Source organism: Anas acuta, chromosome 18, assembly GCF_963932015.1.
Source record: "Anas acuta chromosome 18, bAnaAcu1.1, whole genome shotgun sequence".
Classification (NCBI taxonomy): domain Eukaryota; kingdom Metazoa; phylum Chordata; class Aves; order Anseriformes; family Anatidae; genus Anas; species Anas acuta.
The window spans coordinates 1,045,927-1,067,023 of record NC_088996.1 but is presented as its reverse complement, the minus strand read 5'-3'; the positions used below and the strand labels follow the sequence as shown (position 1 = coordinate 1,067,023).

The 21,097-nt window shown below is 43.4% G+C and overlaps 2 protein-coding genes across 2 annotated transcripts in view; both read left to right on the top strand.

Annotated features, from left to right (window-relative positions):
* The window catches only part of LOC137841800 (myosin-8), a 4,104-nt gene extending 1,977 nt beyond the window's left edge, over nucleotides 1-2,127 (top strand). The window contains exons 2-7 of the mRNA XM_068655149.1: nucleotides 4-150; nucleotides 429-554; nucleotides 649-819; nucleotides 906-1,010; nucleotides 1,151-1,246; nucleotides 1,848-2,127. Coding sequence (XP_068511250.1) covers nucleotides 4-150; nucleotides 429-554; nucleotides 649-819; nucleotides 906-1,010; nucleotides 1,151-1,246; nucleotides 1,848-2,003 — 801 coding nt within the window. The 3' untranslated portion in view covers nucleotides 2,004-2,127. The remainder of the gene's footprint in view (nucleotides 1-3; nucleotides 151-428; nucleotides 555-648; nucleotides 820-905; nucleotides 1,011-1,150; nucleotides 1,247-1,847) is intronic.
* LOC137841826 (myosin heavy chain, skeletal muscle, adult-like) overlaps nucleotides 1-21,097 on the top strand; it is a 79,762-nt gene that overhangs the window by 2,198 nt on the left and 56,467 nt on the right. The gene's annotated exons all lie outside the window — the stretch shown is intronic.

The following is a 21,097-nucleotide window of genomic DNA, read 5'->3' as shown; positions in this document are numbered from 1 at the left end:
CAGGTGGCCATGGTGGAGCGCAGAGCAAACCTCTTACAGGCTGAAGTTGAGGAGCTGCGGGCAGCCCTGGAGCAGACAGAGCGGTCAAGGAAAGTGGCTGAGCAGGAGCTTCTGGATGCAAGCGAGCGTGTGCAGCTCCTCCATACCCAGGTCAGATACTTTGCTGGATATGAATCCTGCCCACAGGAGATAACATAGAACGAGACTGCTATGTGTCTTGCTTGTTGCTATGCATCTTGCTGTGTACGTATTTGAAGAGCAAAGCTGTGACATGACCAGTCCAGCCAGGCACCCATGTCTGGTTTGCCGCTAGGGCTCTAAAGAGGACCTTTGAATTAAATACTTTCATAAACATTACTCTCGCTCTCAACTCTTGATGTGGAGGTGTTAGATCTGACAGTACAAATCCTATCCTTCCTGTTACACAGAACACCAGCTTGATCAACACCAAGAAGAAGCTGGAAACAGACATCGTGCAAATTCAGGGTGAAATGGAGGAGACAATCCAGGAAGCCCGCAATGCTGAAGAGAAGGCCAAGAAGGCCATCACAGATGTGAGTTGGGGAACTCTGTCACTGAGGGTGTTGGATGTATCCTCCCCCAAAATGTCTTTGGCCCCGACCTGGCTTTGCTGCTTTGCCTCTCCAGGCGGCCATGATGGCGGAGGAGCTGAAGAAGGAACAGGACACCAGTGCCCACCTAGAGAGAATGAAGAAGAACCTGGACGTGACGGTGAAAGACCTGCAGCACCGTCTGGATGAGGCTGAGCAGCTGGCACTGAAGGGAGGCAAGAAGCAACTCCAGAAGCTGGAGGCCAGGGTGCGTAGGGCTGGTATTTGTGCACAAGGGAGCACGTCCCTTGGAGAAATAGCGGAGAAGCTCCAAAGACAGATTTTTCATTGCAGGTGCGGGAGCTGGAAGGGGAGGTAGATGCTGAGCAGAAGCGCAGTGCTGAAGCCGTGAAGGGTGTGCGCAAGTACGAGAGGAGGGTGAAGGAGCTGACCTACCAGGTAAGGCAAGAGGCATCTTTGTGCTGACACACCTTTCTCACAGAAAGCCAAAGCATTTTCCCATGAACTCCAAGAGGACATGTTTTCTGGAGGTGTGGGGAAACCAACTCTCTGTCTGTCCTTCTTACCAACCACTGTAGTCTGAGGAAGACCGGAAGAACATTCTCAGGCTCCAGGATCTGGTGGACAAGCTGCAGATGAAGGTGAAATCCTACAAGAGACAAGCTGAGGAGGCTGTAAGTATTGCTTGGAGAATGGCCATGTGCACCTTTCTGTAGGAGCAGCACTCTCATTGAGATGAGCACGAATACAAGGAAAGAGGCATGAAAGTAACTCCAAAGACACAACGGTCTTGACCATGTGGTTCATTCCCGTGTCAGCAGGCCTCGCCTTCTTCTGGGCATGCTGCACTCAGGGATGAACCAAGGGTTATCCTGCCACCTGTTTGATTCAGGAAGTCAGACCAAAATTCCCAAAATTCTCAGTCCATTGACTGAGAAGCTCATGAATCTCTGACACTGGTAACAGCACAGGGTTTCTGAGTCTTTCTCAACCTAATAAACCACATGGAAAATTGGGCACCGAGTAGTGGGAGAATAAGCACACAAAATGAGAAGACCACGTGACAAAATTGCTCCTCAAGAGTGACACGGCAGTTTGTCACACTGAGGTCCTCAATAAGGGAGGATGATGAGGTCTTTGAGGGGGTTCTGGGTCAGCGGTGGTAGATAGGAGACGGGAGGCCTGTGCTTCACCACAGCCCTTCGAGGCCCAGGCACATGAGGAGTGAAACCCCTGCCCCAGGCTCCTCACCACCAACTCCCTCTCCCCACACAGGAGGAGCTGTCCAATGTCAACCTCTCCAAATTCCGCAAGATCCAGCACGAGCTTGAGGAAGCTGAGGAGCGGGCTGACATTGCAGAGTCACAGGTCAACAAGCTCCGAGCAAAGAGCCGGGAGTTTCACGGCAAGAAGATAGAAGAGGAAGAGTGAAGATGTCACGTGGCAGCAAAGTGGCCTGAGGGGTGCACAAAATGTGAACCCTCTGTCACTTCTTCCATAACTGGGATTTGTAGCCCCCTGCATACATAGGGAATAAAGTCTGTAGATTACTTCACATGGTCACCATGAGCATTAGTTCTCATCTGCTTCTCTTTTTACTGGTTAGGTCTCTATCATCATTTGGTTTTGGGCACAGCTTTGGTTATAGCCTCTGTATACCAACATCACGGTACAGCTTTCTGTCACCTGCTTCCCAGTGGCTCATCCCTTCTATATCACTTAGTGACTGGGGCAAGATTGCAAGTGGCAAATCAAAGGCAGAGAAATCACAATAGTATTTCCTGATAGTGACTCCTTCCAGTTCAGCCTACTTATGGTTTAGTCCCAAACCTCTGGTGTTATGTTTGCCCATACAGCGCCTCAATTTCCTTCCAGTTGTGCAGCAAGCAACGTAACAGTTAACCTAGACAATGTCAGGTGTTAACTGCTCTTTTAGCTGGCCACTTTGGAAGGCAGATTTGTGGAGGGCCGATAACTGACAGAATTTATGTTTTGTTGTGAAGCTGATATAAGGTGTTCTTTAGCCTCCAGTATGTTTGTTTCATTAATATGGTCAGATGGGGTTGGAGGACTGTAAAGACTGTTGTGCCCTTCCAAAAAGATGAACCCTGTTAAGTTCAAGTCCATCTTATATCGGGATCAGCACAGAACCCTTTGAAAGGGTAGATAAGCATGTGGATGGGTAGACCCATCCAATAAATCCCATGAGGATTCCCAAACCCTTTCAGCAAGGTCTCCCAACAAAGGCTGTGACAGAGAGAGGTAGCCATGGGATAAGAAGGAACCTTCTCACCTGTCTAAATAATCCTCAAAGACACAGAATGAAGGAAGAGTTCTCTGTGAGTGGTCTGTGCTGCCCAAGCTATCCATAAAGCAACCTGAAGGGGTGCTGAGCAGGAAGGTGTGCAATGCTTCCTGATGAAATAATACCATTCCAAGCACTTAGGGCAATGACTGATGCCTAAGAACCCAGAGAAGGCTTTAATGGCACCAAACAGACAGACATTTAAAGATAGTATACAAAATTCAGTACACTTAAAAAGAGGCACTTAGGGGAACATAACGCAGTGTCACACACAGAAGGGTGGACACTAAGCTGACAATTGCTGGTCAGGAGCAAGGTTTTCCACGTGTTCTGGATAACTGCATGACAACATCCGCTCACAGCTCAGCAGTCATAGCAAAAGGCAAAATAAAAAGAGGCAAACTGATTTTGCAAGGAATTATGTGTGGGCACAACAGAGACAACGATCACTCCACTGCATTGTGATCAGAAGTATGATGACATTTTGAATACCATTCATGGTCTGATTCCTCCCATTTTTAAAAGGGCACAGAGGGAACAGAAAACATTCCAAAGGTGATGAAGACAACCAGATGCAAGGAACTGCTTCTATAGGAGGACCAATTAAGCAAACCCAGAAATTTAAAATTGGCAAGCAGACAACCAAGTGAGATACAAAACAGATGTATAAAGACGGCACCATGTGGAGAGGCCTGAGAAGGATCAACATTTTAACTCGCTCTGGAATTAAATATAATAACAGAGCATGGAGTGCTGACCATGGTGGAGAGTGTGTATGTCTCTTTGTAGGAATGTGTGTGGAAATCAGATGAAACTACCTGAAGGCAAGGTATTCTACAGTAAAAAGATGTGTGGGTTCTTCACACAGTATGTGTATAATCTATGAAACTCTCAGTTGTCCGTGTACGCTGAAGGATTACATTGATTCAAAACAAACTTGTACATGCTAACAAAGGAGGACTTTAGCAGTAGTTACCAACTACACAGAAACCCTATCCATGTTACATTGGCTTAGAGCTGTACAGGAAGACAGAGAGTACTCAAGGTGTAACAGCAGACATATTTTATCTTTTCTTGTAGACTCTACATAACTGCAGCAGAGCACAAACTTGTTTGGGGGAAAGGGAGGGAGCATCCTCCACTCCAATTCTATCTGAGCTGCAGAAAATGAAGCTGCCAGTGAGAACAAGACCACCAAAGCAGAAAACCTAAGGGGCAGAGGGTGAATACGTGGTTTGAGAATTAAAAAGGGTTTTTTGGTTTGGCCTTATGTGTTTACATACCCGTGCTCTGCATAGCTAGTCCTCTGGATGTCCAGCACCTGGTTTAGGGCGTGCCTTAAATGCCATAGTGAATTTGGGCTGTAGCTTTGACTGCAGTTGCCTTGGGCCTGGATTGTCTAGGAGGATAATGCAGTGACAGCCAACCATCATCTGCTTGGAGGTCAGTCATGATATGCAGACCATGGCTATGTCAAGTCCTGAGGTCACTGGTCTCCTAAAACTTTGTCTCCTTTTTCATCTACAGAATTTTCAAAGGTGAGCATGCTAGTGGAGCTCTTGAGGTCTCCTAGAAATTGCTGAGGGCTAACAGTGGGCCCTCAGTATGTGTGTAGAAACCACTGAGAGCATGGGCTTTGCTTCCAAAGCAATACTCAGTCTGCTGGAAACTTTCAGCAAACAGATCCATGTCTGTATGACTAAGGCAGAATTATCCTAAGTGTTATCCATCTCCAAGATGTAAACTCACCAACATACTTTCTTCACAACATACACTCCTTTTTATCCTCTGCACTCATTCTCCACCACAGACCAGGACAGACTCGGTTTTCTGATACATTCTTTGCCATCTTTACCATAAAGGCAACTGTATCCTGAGCTGTATAAAAAGAAGTTTTGCAGCCCAGAAAGACAACTGTATCCTGGACTGCATCAAAAGAAGCTTGGCCGGAAGGTCGAGGGAGGTGATTCTCCCCCTCTGCTCATCTCTCATGAGACCCCACCTGGAGTACTGCATTCAGCTCTGGGGCCCCCAGCACAAGAAGGACATGGAAGTATTTAAACAAGTCCAAAGGAGGGCCAAAAGGATGATCAATATTCTGGAGCACCTTTCTTATGAAAGCAGGCTGAGGGAGAGCATATTTAAGAAAGGGATAAAGTCTGCTGCACAACAGCAGCTGGGTAAGAGAGGAGTGAGAAACAACTCTGCAGACACCAAGGTCAGTGAAGAAGGAGGGGAGAAGGTGCTCCAGGCATTGGGACAGAAGTTCCCCTGCAGCCTGTGGAGAGGCCGATGGTGGAGTAGGCTGTCCCTCTGCAGTCCATGGGGTACCACAGTGCAGTGTATCTTCATGCTGTAACCTATGGCAGGTGGGTTGGAGTTAGATGATCTTTAAGGTCCCTTCCAACTCAAACCATTCTGTGATTCTATGATTCTATTAGCAGACAAGGTTTTTGTTTTGAATAAAAAATGCCATGCTGGCATTTCTGAAGACATAAAATTTGGTATAATCAGTATAATTTGAAGAAAAACTTTAGGTCAGTCCAAAATTATTTTTTTCAGGTACTAAACTGAAACATTTATTAATTGGTGTTGATATAATATACAATATACAATACTATTTTTTGTCTGCTTTCCATTTGTTCAGTGACCGGAAAAATTATTGTGGTGGAATCAGATGAGCAGACTTGATAGCATTCATATCCAAAGCCATGGTATTATTTTATAAGGAGATTTTACACACCAATGACTTGGCATCGCTAGTAGGTCAAGGGAGGTGATTGTCCCGCTCTACTCTGCGCTGGTGCGGCCTCACCTCGAGTACTGTGTGCAGTTCTGGGCACCACAGTATAAAAAGGACATGAAACTGTTGGAGAGTGTCCAGAGGAGGGCTACGAAGATGGTGAAAGGCCTGGAGGGGAAGACGTACAAGGAACGGCTGAGGGCACTGGGCCTGTTCAGCCTGGAGAAGAGGAGGCTGAGGGGAGACCTCATCGCAGTCTACAACTTCCTCGTAAGGGGGTGTTGAGAGGCAGGAGACCTTTTCTCCATTAACACCAGTGACAGGACCCGCGGGAACGGGGTTAAGCTGAGGCGGGGGAAATTTAGGCTTGACATCAGGAGGGGGTTCTTCACAGAGAGGGTGGTTGCACACTGGAACAGGCTCCCCAGGAAAGTGGTCACTGCACCGAGCCTGTCTGAATTTAAGAAGAGATTGGACTGTGCACTTAGTCACATGGTCTGAACTTTTGGGTAGACCTGTGCGGTGTCAAGAGTTGGACTTGATGATCCTTAAGGGTCCCTTCCAACTCAGAATATTCTATGATTCTATGATTCTATGACTTGACAAAAATTTCTTTGTCATGTCAAAAGTATCAAAGACTTTACATGTTTGATCTGACACTCTCTTTGAATAGAAGATGATTACTCTATAACAGAAATTTAAGTTTTCTGATTGACTATTTTTAAAAGTAAAATATTAAACTACATCAATGGTTAACATGCCATTAATGTTCAATGATATTGATATTTATTAGCAACTGTTTGACCTGTGTGTGCCACCAGGATGCATATGTCCAGCCAAAGGTCAAAAAATAAACATCATGTCCTAAATATTTTTTTAGATCTTGTGAATCTGGAATTGCTTCTTACTTATTTCAGTTAAATACCTCATCAATTCATGGAAATTAAATTATATTTCATTTCCCATATGTTTGTTCAATACCATACCTTCAATATCAGAATTAGTCTGTATAAACACCCTGTGGAGTCAGACTGCCTATTTATCTAGTAGTAGTGCAAATGTCATTGACCTTTAAAAAAAAAAAAAAAATTGGTCCAGAATTAGCATAAAGAAACATCTCTGAGAGAAATTTCATACAAGTTCAGCTTGTTACTCCAGTAGAGCTGCATGGATTGCAAAGTCTCGCAGAGCTATGATAACTTGTTCTACAGAAAGAAGCTTCTTCTCAGTGAATTCTGACAAGCCAAATTTATCAGTTCAGTTCTTCATAAGTCTGTCTGAACCCTTAAAGAAATTACCAGCTGAGAAAGACCATGTATTTTTCATGAAAGAGAGAAAGGAAGAAGTCCGTTAAAGCATTTTATTCTACTCATCTGGGTAGCCCTTTGGAAAACAAGTGTACTGGTGGGAATATGTGATTCCACATATAGAAAGACCCGAGACTCAGGGTACTAGTAGGTGAAGTCCAAGGTTAATGTATACTCTTGGCAGAGAGAGCACTCTGCAGAGCATTAACACCTTCATTCTGTGGCAGATTTGCCCAGAAGCCCCTAGGGGTCACCCTGCTCCAGGAGGACATAGACCAGCTGGCGAAATCCCTGAGGGAGCAGCAAAGCATCACTGAGTTGACAGCATGGATGAAGAAGTCAAAGGTTACACCTGCATGCTTGTCAAAGCAGTGATTAAGTGTAATGGCCTTTATAGCTTTAGAAGGATAGGAAATAGTCACTCAGAGTTCAGGCAAATTACAGTTTAGTTGTACTTTCCATTTATAGTGTCTGCGAGTCACACATCAGAGTAATGATAATCTCATGACACCTCTCCAATTTTGTGACAGATGGAGGGTCAGCTAAGGAACATGCCACCTAACATCTTTTCCTGAGTCATTTGCATCCTAATGTTAGTATCATACTATTAACCCTAATTTCCCTTACATCCACCTGCTTGTCCTTCTCTGACTTTCGGCCACCTGTTTTTCCTCTGCTTTCTGCACTTACCCAGAGAGTTCTAGGCCTTTTCACTACTCTCAGCCATTCTGTAACTGGAGTCACTTGGCTGCTTAAACGTGTGAAGAAAAAGGTATTCTGAATGTCACCATCTTCATCTAGGAGTCACTTAGTATTTGCTGTGGAAATAGGACATGACTGAACTGTAAACCCTGATAGTATAGTACTGCTTGTTTTCAGTCACAAGCTGCTTATTCAACCACCTCTTTTATGTCTAGTGACTGTTTCAGGACATTTTCAATTGACTAAGTTGCTTTTAGTCTATGTGAGGAACACAGAGTTATTACTGGAAAGAGAAGTCTTCAAGTGCATGCAAGTCCATTATCTAAATTCCCTATGTCAGGACATGGAATATTTGCTTCTCCTTTTATGCTGTAAGGCTGAATTACAAATGCACAAAGTGTTGCAAATACTTATTCTTGAAGAGCAGGATTAGGAAAGAGGATGGCCGTATCTGCTGCTGACTTACCTGAACTGTAGCACAAGCTAGTCATCATCTATAATATTCTAAGGAGATTTACATTTAGCTCCAGGCATTGCACCTTTCATTGATATATGTAGGTGAACTATTAGTTCCTAATATCCTAATTCCTGGAGAGTTAGTCCACATGTCATATTAACAATTGTGATTAATGATTTATCTAAAGAAATTAGTTCAAATTCTATCTTTTTTAACTCCTTTCCTCTTCAACACGTGAAGTCTTTATCAGGAACATTTGAATAGACCTTCTGTGAATACTTTTAGAAGGCAAGACAACATGTGAATCTCCATATTTAACAGACATGTTCTACAGGGAATACAGAAAGCATTCCCTGTAATTAATTTAATGTGATCTAATACTTATCAAATCTAATAAATAAAGTGTGTCCTTACCATTTCCAGGTCCCGTTCACAGCAACATGTTAGTCAAAGTGTAGCAATGAGGAGATTTGCTCTGAAGCATTAGTGTTCTGGCATTTCTGCTTATCATCTGCCAACATTCCTGGGAGTTCTCCTTTTACCCAGGGAACAGCAGAATGAGACTATGTTTTACACATCATACCATATACTCTGATAGTTAACAGGTCACGTTGATGTTCCCAAGCACATGCCCTTCTAATTGATAGTATGGCTGACAACAGCATTCACAAGTTGTACATCACAGAATAAATGTGGGTGGTTTTTTTTTTTGTTGTTGTTGTTTTGTTTTTTGTTGTTGTTTTTTAAAGGAGTGTACCAATCACCTCAAGAAAATGTATATTCTACCTCAAATCTTTTTTTTTTCTTTTGTTTTCTTTTGTTTTTAATATATATATTTTTTAAATTTAGACGATAATAGATTTCATTTTGTGGGTGAACTACCAGGTGCAGGAAGAACCAGTACTAAGCTGACTGATCTCTGAAATTTAATTCGGTTGTTTATCAGGAGTTGTGTTAAACTCGTCCCATGTCAGCGATAAATGTCAACAAAATTTCTGAAAACACTTTTTTCAATACAATTTGTCAATAGTCTTAAAGCCAGCATTGAGAAATAGTAATTTCTAACTAGCCTGACAAGTCTGTTTTATAAATGGGATACTGTCACTTAGTTAATTTTTCTGCAGTCTGCTCAAAAGCTTCTCATCTCATACTTCTCAGATATTATAATTAGTGAGGAGCATTATATAAGTAGACATAAAGTTTAGTTGCAACATTCTCTATAGAGCTGCTCTCAAAATCACCTCAACTGAGTACACTCAAATGTCTTAGATGAGAATATCATTAACTTCTTACAGTTAGACCTAGCATAAGAAATGCCATATTTTGATCCTCTGAAAAGAACTTACGGATTTTCTTGCTGTTTTGTTTTTCTCTGAATTACAAATTTTTGCTGGCTTCCTTTGAACTGTTGGCAAACAGGTCTAGTGATATCTACAGCCTTCTTACTGCCTACATTTTTTACCCATGCCACAGTAAGCTGTTAAATTACTCATCCATAAAAGCTGTATGACGTAGCTGTGAGGATTTTTAATCTCATCAATAATATTATTTATTATTTCAACCTCCCCTTCATGTCTCAAAGCTTCAAGTTTTCCCTTTAAATGGATGCATTCACATTTTTAGAATATAGTGTATTTTTACCCTATAACACTTTTTGAAACTTACTGATCTTAGGCACATATTGGTCCAGATCAATTCTGTATTTTCTGTCATTACATAGCATTTGAACATATACAACAACTTGATGTACATAAGACTTAGGATTGGTTTCTCATAAATTCCATAAATTCCTATTGAGGTTTGTGGGTCTCTTTGACCTTTCCTCTTTTTGACTATACAGCTAATCAAATAGCAGAAATTCATTGGTGAACATAAAACAAAGAACAAACTCATATCACATTTTCTGCCTTCTTACCTATTCTGCAGGTTATTGGATTAACTATTTGGGAAGGGCAACAGTACAGTTCCCCATCAGTAACTGGATACTCTCCTTTTCAAAAAGGAGTGTTCCAACTTCAGTACTACTTGAGCCATAGTTAATGGGATTTTTAACCTTTCTTATTTCAATGTCTGTTAGAGGAAGTTTTATGAGCGTATATCCTGCTTTCAGATCAGTCCTTCTCTGTACAAAGACTTGGGCTCCTGATCCCTTTGTTAACAAAATATCTTGATACTGCCCTAGCTTTCAGGATGGATTTTAGATCATTCTTCTGAAAGACAGATCAGTACTTTTAGGAACCTTTCTTTACCAGTGGGCTAGCTAACTTATATGACAAAGACATAGATGTACGGCTTATGAGCTTGCTTCAAAAATTTGTGGAGTGCCATTATTCCTGTATAATGGTCTTTAATTGGACTAGAAATATATGTAGAAACTGTTGTACTTTTTTTTTTTTCCTTCTCCTCCCCCTTTTATATTCTTTTAACAATCCTCTTATTAAGATTGTTGTATTTAAGAGAATTAAGGTTATTTTCCACTATTTATAAAGATGAGGCTTATAATAGAAGAGTGTGAGACTCACTGCTACTCCAGTGTTGCTGTGACCCTCTCTCTATAGCCTTCTAGCAGGCCTTAACCAGACTGCAAATGCAATAACCTCTACTAGAGATATTTTGGCAGTCTTAGACTACAAGTGAATGACAAGTATGTTTGGAAAGCACCACAGTCAGACTGGCTTGTAAGACACAAACCTTAGCATTTCTCATCTATTTTAAACACATTAAGCCAGTGTTGACACGTAGGAAGCTTGTTGGAAAGCAAATCAGTCACAGTAGAAGAGAGAGGAACCTATCAAAATAGATAGGACTCAAGAAGGTAAACAGTTTTGCCCAACGGAAAGTAAAGCAGAGTAGAAAGGTGAGGAGCCCTTCAAAACAGGTAGGACAAGGAGGCAAAATAGCCTGTTCAGGAACCTCTAACTTCTTTTTGAGTAGAATCTAACTTATCATAAAAGGAAGAAACCATGTTTCCCAGTTTCTTGTGAGGAAACTATAGACAGCAATGAGGTCACCTTTCAGTGTCATTGTCTCTAGGCTGAACAATGCGAGTGACCTCAGCCGCTACTCATACACCTTCCCCTCCAGCCCTTTCACCATCTGTGTAGCCCTCCTTCGGGTGCTCTGTAATAGTTTCGTATCCTTAATACAGTGCAGTGCCTAAAACTGTACACAGTACTCAAGTTGGGGATGCACTAGCCTGGAGTGGGACAATCACTTCCCCCAGCCAGCTAGTTACACTGTGCTTGATGCACCCCAGGATACGGCTGGCCCTGTTGACTGCCAGGGCACACTGTTGACTCATATTCAATTTGCTGTCAGCCAAACACCCAGATTCCTTTCTGTGGGGTTGTTCTCCAGCTTCTCGTCCCCCAGTCTGTACGTACATCCAGGATTGTCCTGTCCCAGGTGCAGAATCCAACACTTACTCTTGTACAATTTCATGCCAGTGTTGATTGACAAGCCCTCTCAGCTGTCACAATTTCTCTTTAAGGCCTCTCTACCCTTGAGGGAGTCAACAGTTCCTCCTAATTTAGTGTCATCTGCAAACTTAGTATGCATTTGTGTCCTGCATCCAGGTAGTTTATGAAAACATTAAAGAGAACTGGCCCTAAAATGGAGCCCTGTGGAACTCCACTTGTGATTGACTGGCTGCCAACCTGATTTAACCCATGTGCATCTGCTTTCAGGTATTTATGGACATTGATAAGATCCCTCCTGAGCCTTTTCTTCTCCAGGCTGAAGAGGCCCATAAGTGCTTCACTTCTTCTCATAAGTGCTCCACTCATCTTGGTGGCCCTCTGCTGGACTCTTGCTGTATGTCCTTGTCTGTCTTGTTCTGGGGGTCCAGAAATGGACACTGTACTCCAGGTGTGTTCTCATCAATGATGAGTAGACGTGAAGGATCACCTTTCTTGACCTGCTGGTGATACTTTGCCTAACGCAGCCAAGTATGCTATTAGATTTCTTAGCAGCAAGGGCACATAGCTGGCTCATGTTAAACTTGGTGCCCCTCAGGACTCCCTGGTCCTTTTTTTGCAGAGCTGCTTTCCTGCTCTGTGTGGCCTCCAGCATATCCTGATGCCTGGGGTTATTCCTGAGCTGATGCAGAACTTCTCATTTTCCTCTTGTCGAATTTCATGAGATTTTTGTCAGTTCATGTATGTTTGTGGCCATGGGGGTCAACAAGCCCCATGGTTGGTGATAACATCAGACTCTTAATGATGAGGCCATCAGGAATGTAAAGAGTTTAGAGGGAAAAAAGAAGGGTGATTCAGGAGGTGTTAAGGCATGGAAGTTGCTGGGTGTTTGCCCTTGCTGGGCAAAGTTGTTTGACCAATGAATAGTTTGTGGAAAAGTACTGCTGTGGGGCAAATGGTATAAGAAGGGTGATGAAGTTATGCCCTCAGGGTAGGAGATGAAGTTATGCCCTCAATAAGAGAGAGTTGAAGTTATGTAATCAATAAAGAAGTAGCAGTTACTGATCCTAATAGAACCCTGGTATCCGTGTGGTCATTATGCCACAAGCTCACCCCTCCAGACTTTCAAAGTCTCTCTCTGTCTGCGTGCACGGCCCTCTGGTGAGTCACACACTCCCCCCAGTTTTGTGTCATTCACAATTTTACTGAGGGTGCACTCTACCCCATAGTCCAGATTGCAAATGAAGATATTAAAATTTTACTTCATTGAAGCCCGTACTTCAACAGCTTCTCTATTAAGATCTTATGTGGTTGTCATGGTAAGGGGCGTAGCCAATTAACTGTTATGGGTCTGGTCAGATTCATGGTACTGAACTATCATGGTCACGGATTCACCAACAACATAGCACGCCCTCGCTCTAGTCATGTTCAATGAGACCTATCATGGCTAGGAACAATGCAATTAAGTGTAATACAGGTACACAGCCTGACTATTAATGTGTTAAAAGGCATAGACCCTCTAGAGATTTCTAAGTTTCTGTGGAGACACATGGTATAACCAAGTGTTCAAATCTTACCCCATGGCGTCCCAATGGGGGGAGGGGAAGAGAGGCTCAGCCCAGTGACTGATCCCAGAAGTCAGAAGATATCGTTCGTGATGGTATCTTCTCTAACATCCCCTTTCTCTTAAACCAATTTATATTATTTTCTATCTTTTAGGTGGAGATTGAGTGATTCTAGTCAATCATATCTTGGTTATGATTCTTTTCTCACTTTTGATTAAAGATATAGGCTCTGAGAAATTCAGAATGTGTGCTCAGTGAGGGGTGGTCGCACCTTGGAGGTGGGTAGCTTTTGGGATGGAGGTGTGTTTTGGTATTATAATGATATTTTAATTATCCAAAGTTCACTAGAGTGCAGCATTTTGTCAAAAACAGGACAGGTCTTTGGCTCAGGGTAGTAAATTTTCAGCTTAGTGGTCTCAGTGTGCAAAAGAACAATCGAGTCCCCATCTTGCCACAGAGCCTAGCCACTGTGTCTCCACTCTGCTCTACACTGTGTACTGTTCCTTAGAGTCAGCACACCAGCTTCCCCTAGTGCAATAGAATCTAAAGTTGGAAGCCTAGGGAACACTTAGGTAGTGCAGCTACACTCCACCCTGAAAGCTTCTTCAATGCTATACATTTTTTTTTAATGCTAGTTTAATTTTCCTAGTTACTTTAGGCATTTATTCCACAGCAGTACAGTGTCAAAGGCCTTAAAGAAGCCCAGGAAGACAACATACACAACTCCCCCCTCATCCATCAGGCCAGTGATTTCATTATAGAAACTTATCAGGTTGTTCAGGCATGACTTCCCCTTGGTGAATCCATAGTGACTACTCCTGATGATTTTCTTCTCCTTCATGTGCCTGTAAATGGTTTCCAGAATTAGCTACTTCATCACCTTCCCAGGGACTGAAGCAAGGCTGACTGGCTCTCTGGGTCCTCCTTGTTAACCTTTTTGAAGATAGAGGTGACATTTTCTTCCCTCTACTCATCAGGCACTTTTCCCAGGTGCCACAATCTAGCAAAGATTATAGAGAATGACCTTACAATCACAGCCGCTGCTCCCTCAACACTTGTGAGTGCATGTCATCATGGCCCACAGACTTGCATACATCCAGTTTGCTCAAGTATTCCCCGACCAGATTCTCTTCCACCAAAGATTCATCTTCCTTGCTACTACCATTCAGCCTGTCTTCTGGGACCCAGAATTCCTGAAAGCTGATCCTGGACAGAGGTTCTTCACTGAGAGGGTGGTTGCACACTGGAACAGGCTCCCCAGTGAAGTAGTCACTGCACCAAGCCTGTTGGAGTTCAAGAAGCATTTGGACTGTGCACTTAGTGACATGGTCTAAACTTTTGGGTAGACCTGTGCAGTCCCAAGAGTTGGACTTGATGATCCTTACGGGTCCCTTCCAACTCAGGATATTCTATGATTCTACGATTCTATGATCTTGGTGGCAAGGGAGGCATTCATAACGATGGCATTTTCACTGTAATTAATGACTTTCCTGTAAAAATACTGGTACAAAGGTTTAAAATTGGAGTTTGATCTGAATGATTTAAGACTTGGATCAATCTGACATCTGATGATTGTTCTAACTTGCTGCTAGAAGAACAGAGTCTTCATTCATCATTCAACATTCAATAATTTCCTTACAGAACATTGTCCTCAGAACAGGATCCTCAATAACCAATTCTCAGAATCACAGGTACAGGTAGAACCTTTATATTTTGGCTGCAGCCATGCTCCGCTGTCTGTCCTGATTGACAAAATATTCAAGAATGCTAATGCAGTTCAGGAAAAGTGGCTTCTGCCCATGAAAACTCTATGGTTTTAGGAGCTGTTCAGAATATCTGCATTTCATTCTCCAAGGTGTATCATGTCTGCCATGCCAGAATGAAGCCTTCACTTTCAAGAGGAGTCATGTGGCTCTTGCTGATTATATTTAATAATCACTGTTGATCATTTGGCTTCATAATTTAGCAATTCAATTGATGATTTTTCTCAGGCACATGGAAATTTTGGTGTTTCATTTAAACTAAAATCTGAGGTAATTTACTATCTCCCCCCAAAAAGAGTAGTGAGTTCTCACATGCAGACTAGGACAGCAAACTATTAATATATACCCCTGCCCCCTTCTCTTTCTCCTCTCTGTGGTCCCAGGGTGAGGGGACACCCATTGTCAGTGTGAAAAAGGGTACTTACTGTTATCAAGACCCAAGTGCTGAGTCACCAAGAGGGTATGGGTAGCACCAATGCATAGGGTAGTTAAGCCCATTAGCATTATCAATAACCAGGTGCTGGGATGACAAGAGATGGTGACATTTTTCCTGTAACAGGGAAGCATAACAGCACAGGGAGCACTGTCTATAAAATCAGGCAGCCACAAGCCCTAACTTGGACATACATCCGACCTGCAGCTGGATGGCAAAACCTGTGGTCAGAGAATCATAGAATGATTTGGGTTGGAAGAGACCTTAAAGTTCATCTAGTTCCAATCCCCCTGCCATGGGCAGGGACACCTCCCACCAGACCGGGTTGCTACAAGACCCATCCAAACTGCCCCTGAACACTTCCAGGGATAGGGCATCCACTTCTCTGGGCAACATGTTCCAGTGCCTCACCACTCTCATAGGAAATAATTTCTTCCTTATATCTGATCTATATCTCCCCTCTTTTTTTAGTGATTACGCTTTGTTTTATCACTCCCTGATAAAGAGTCCCTCCCCAGATTTCCTATAGGCCTCATTTAGGTACTGGAAGGTGGCTATAAGATCTCCCTGGACTGTCTCTTCTCCAGGCTGAACAACCCCAACTCTCTCAGCCTGTCTTCATAGGAGAGGTCCTTCAGCCACTTTGTGGCCCTCCTCTGGACTCATTCTAATAATTCTGTGTCCTTCTTGTGCTGGGGACTCCAGAGCTGAACACAGTATACCAGCTGGGATACTTTGGGTGATCCCATTGGGGCCAGGCATGCCTACACTATCGTCTTCTTCCAAGGACTGACTGAGTGACTAATATCCATTTATGTAAAAACTGTGTTTGGATAATGATTGCATCACATGCTGGTTGATCAGAATTTGACCCAATCTACAGAGAGTCTGTCCAGGTAACTGAAAAGCCTGTGTACTGATGATGATTGTTATTTGTTATTATTATTATTATTATTATTATTATTATCATTATCATTATCATTATCATTATCATTATCATTATCATTATCATTATTTATGTAATAATAAATCTCTAATTAAAACCACAGCTCTGTGGCCAGTCCTCAGTCTTCCAAGAATGCCCAAAGAATCTGCCTGTACTCTATAGTGGTGTGTGACAAAAGTTTTCACAAATTTTGCCTGTACAGGTACACTATTAGGCATGCTAGTAGTGGAGTGTGATCATGAGCATATCTAACTGAGATAATTGTAGCTGTCAAAGCACCAAAGCCATCTTAATATAACATTTCTTTTTCATTTAAGTCTTCAACACCCAAATGAGGCATAAACTTATGCAATATGTTTTCATGCTATAGAGGAATCCATCCACTCAAAAGACACCAATGGACACCAGAAATTTTTGGGCACCAGATGAAATAATTCTCAAGGAAAGATGATTCTCTGCCATCACAAGATTCTTACTCAGTACAGATACTGCTTTGTGAAGGGCATGTAAAAAAAAACAGAGGGAGGACAAAGCCAAAAGGGCCAATGATGATCATGAAGTGTCTAAGCGTAGAGCTGAGCAGAGAAACAAACTCTGGTCCTGTAATAGACTCCTGTGAAAGAGCAGGAGGCAACTGAAGTGTGGAGAAAAGCAGAAGGAGCCAATTCTGGGTGAGAATGGGTGTCAGAGCTCTCTGAGAAAAGACATGAACGGCATGTCCCAGTGGATAGCTCACAGAAACTCTTTTCTCAAGCTAATCCAGGAACTGGTTCTGATTTTAGCTGCCTGTTCTTGCAGGCTGGACTTAGCTGTTTGCAGTTTATCTATGTTTTGGAGCAGTGCCTGAGCTGTTCAAAAACGTACCTCTTCCATACAGTGTGACAGATTGCTTAGGATGCCAGGGGGTAGCTAGATGTCACAGGACCCCAAACAGGAGTCTTTCCACCTGCCTGAAGCACTGTCTATTGGTGAGAAGGTAACTGGCCTTTGCATTTTCCCATTGATTTAGTTCCATGGGCAAAAGAGAGCTCACGGTTTCTTACACTAGACATTTCCTGAGACAGGCATCTAGATAAACTGGTGACCCAGAGGAGGAAAGACAAAGTATTCTTTGAGTATGTACTTGTTAGTAAAACAAATCATTTGAGGCTGAATTGCACTTCCAGAGTGAGAATAACTATTCCTAGGCTTTCCTTGTGGTTCCAAAGACCTCTGATGGATATTTTATCATGTGTTTGGTAATTACATTCATGGGTATAGTTTCTTCAGATTTGGGTTCCTTAAAACTATTATTGAAAGTGTTTTAAAACACTGTTTTCACTTTTTCCACTCTTTACATACTGAGAATGAATGAAAAGTTAGGTTTAGAAATTTTTATTTATAAATTGGATTGAGATGGTCTGAAGCTGTTAGCTGTCCTGACATACAACTCTGTAAGAGTTGTTGCATTCTGCTCTTGGCAAGTTACCAGGTTCCAAAACTTTCTCTTTGGATAAGCAGCTGAGGGAGCTGCCAGGACTCTGCAGCCCTCATGAGGTCAGCTTATGAGGTGTGGGCAGAGCCAACAGCCGCCGTGCTGTACAAAGGCAGCCCCCAGGGAGCTCGAGCACGGCAAACAGGGCAGGCAGTCATGCAATGGCACAGCAGTCAGGGCACAGAAGTCAGGGCATAGCACAACAGTCAGGGTGTGGCACAGATGTCAGGGCAGGGCATGGCAGTTTGCACAGCAGTTTGCACAGGCAGGTTGAGCAGGGAGGGTGGAGGATCCCTTGCCACTCTGGAGACAAGCTCACCTACCAGCTACCTCCCAGACAGCAACCCAGACATGGTCACTGCCAGGCAGCAAGTACTCTCTGAAGTGTTTGTCAAAAAGGCTGTGGTGACCCAGACTGAGTGTCTACCCAAAGACGTAGCTGTTCGGGTCTTCGGCTGCAGAGAGTGCATGAGCCTGTCACTGTAAATGATATTTTGCAGAGATACTGCCTGCATGAGGTGCAAGGAGCTGGAGGATCTGATCAGCCTGGTGGCAGAGCTTGAGGAGGTGGAGAGATTAAGGACCATCAGGGAGTATTAGCAGGAGTTAGACTGGCAGAGTCACTCCCTGCCATGCCTGAGAGAAAGGCACCAGAAAAACACACCCCAGATAGTGATGGACCCAGTGCCCTGGTGCTTTCAGGCAGAGGGAGAGGACCTGGAAGATGGAGAGGAATGGAAACAGGTTCCTGCTCAGTGTTGCAGGAGAGCACCCTCCCTACCCACCTCACTTCCCCAGGTGTCCTTACACAATAGATTTGAGGCCCTGGAGCTTGAGGGACAGGGTGGTGAGGATGTGAGGGAAAGTACACACAGGAGGTTGTCTAGGGCAAGGAAATTGAATCCATGCCTTAAGACTTCCTCTAACAAGGAAGGAAAGAAGGCTAACGGTCATAGGGCCATTTCAGTTCCCTTCAGAGGGGAACAGAGGGCCCCATATGTCAACCAGACCCATAGGGAAGTCTGCTGCCTACCTGGAGCTTTGGTCAAGGACATTACCAGGAAACTTCCTGACCTCGTTCACCCCTTCAGTTATTACCCTTTAGTCATAATTCAGGCTGGCAGTGATGAAATTGCTGAGAGAAGCCTGAAGGCTATAAAAAGGGACTAAAGGGGATTGGGGCAGTTACTGGGTGTAGTGGGTGTGCAAGTGGTGTTTTCTTCTATCCCTTCAGTGGTAGGGAGGAATATTGAGTGGACCTGGAAGGCCCAGGTAATTAATACATGGCTGAGAGGCTGGTGCCTTCATAGGAATTTTATTTATTTATTTATTTATTTATTTATTGGTCACAGCTGAGGTTTACTTGGCACTTAATCTGATGGCTGTTGACGAGGACCCATCATCAATCCTGTCCCAAAGAGGGAAATGGACTCTAGCCCAGGAACTGGCAGGACTCAGGCTTTAAACTGGGTATGAAGGGGGGTGGAGGGGAAATAAGACTTGACAGAGATGAGCCTGGAGGAGCAGTCCCAGCGTTGAGGATGATGGCATGACTCAAGTTCATCTACATCAATGCACTCAGCATGCACAACGAACAGGAGGAGCTGAAAGCAATTGTTCAGCAGACAAACTAGCAGACATCCAGCTGGGGGGAAGCATCGATCTGCCAGAGGGTGAGAAGGTCCTGCAGAGGGACCTGGACAGGTAGAATCAATGAGCAGAGGCCAAGGGGATGAGGTTCAACTTAGCTAAGTGCCGGGTCCTGTACTTTGGTCACAACAACCCCATGCAACACTACAGGCTGGAGGGGAGAGTGGCTTGAAAGCTGTGCAGAAGAAAAGGATCTTGAAAAGAAGAAAAGAGGTGTTGGTCAGTGCTCACCTGAACATGAGCTGGCAGTGAGCCCAGGTGGCCAAGAATGCTAGCAGCATCCTGGCTTGTATCAGGAATAGTGTAGCCAGCAGGACCAGGGAGGTGATTGCTCCCCTGTACTCAGTTCTGGTGAGGCCACACCTTGAGTACTGTGTACAGCTTTGGGCCCCTCAGTACAAGAAGGACATCGAGGCCCTGGAACATGTCAAGAGAAGGAAAACAAGATAAAATTGTTCCTCTCTCTGCCACACATGAAGTGTGCAATTCTTCAAATGAACAAAGCTGGGATACGGGCCCTACTTGTGAAAATTCCTGTTCTATACTGGGCTCAGGAATCCAATAGCAAACCCTTCTCTAAGGACCCTAAAGCAGACAGTTATTTTTATGGATGTTAGCATGCTTGCTCCTTGGGGTTGGGTTTCAGCAGGAAGAAGCTAGACTTTCGCTGACTTGTTAAGATATGAGGGCGAGCTTTGAGTTCTCTGAGGAGTGAGTGAAACATTTGGCTCTGGCAGCTGCAAAGAGAATATGATCTGAGCCAAATATAAAAACTCATGGATTTACATTTGCTTTGGATATCCTAAGTTAATTTTAAGACATGACTCCTTGAACACTCATGTATACACCCATCTATACACTTACACCTGCATGTACCACCACACCAATTACGGTGCTCTAACATTTTCCTCCAGAGTTGGTCTTGCCTTTGCTGTGCAGAGCCTGAAGTGTTCCTAGGAAGAAATCTCTACATGTTGTACAGAGTAGCTAATTCTTCCATAAACGTTTCTGAACACGACTGTCATTACACTTTTGTGTGTGTGTGTGTGTGTTTCATCACATTCACAGATCTCTTTATTAAGAAAATAAGTTCTTATGTGCAGGAGACTAAAAACTTCCTTCAGTTGACCAGGTAAAAGAATGACTGGGAGATAATTTCTCCAGCACTTGTTTTGTATCGAGATGTAGATTAATTTTGTCAGCAGGAGCGAGGTGGTAGATATGGTGTCCCCCCCACACACACTTTGTCTTCTGTGGAGTACTGCTGGAGGGAGGTCTCATCTATGGCATCAGTGTTACTGAGGGAAGCAGCAGCATCATATTTTAGGGAAAAAAATGCATACCACTAATAAACAGTGGCAGCATTTTCTTTGTCCCTCCCATCTTTAATACCAAAGGGTTTACAAGCCTTAATTTAGCAAAACTACCTGGGAACTTTAATTTTGCAGTGCAACACATCACTTACCAATGTGGTGCATGTTCAGAAATGCTTTGTTATCCTTCAGCATTACCAGCCTGTCCTCAGGTCTTTTGGGAAAGGATAATTTAAGTGCAATTGTGGTTTGGGTTAGTCATCCCTACAGGAGTATCAAGTAAGGAAGAACAAGTCCATGTCATTGTCCAAGAGAGAAACAGTATGGATAGTCTGCACAACTATGCTAGCTGATTTCCCAGTATTTGTCTACAAAGATTCAGTCTTCTGAAAAGGGGAAGATGGTAACCTCTTTTCCTCTAGAGTCTATAAACTCTGTGAAGTTGTCCTGA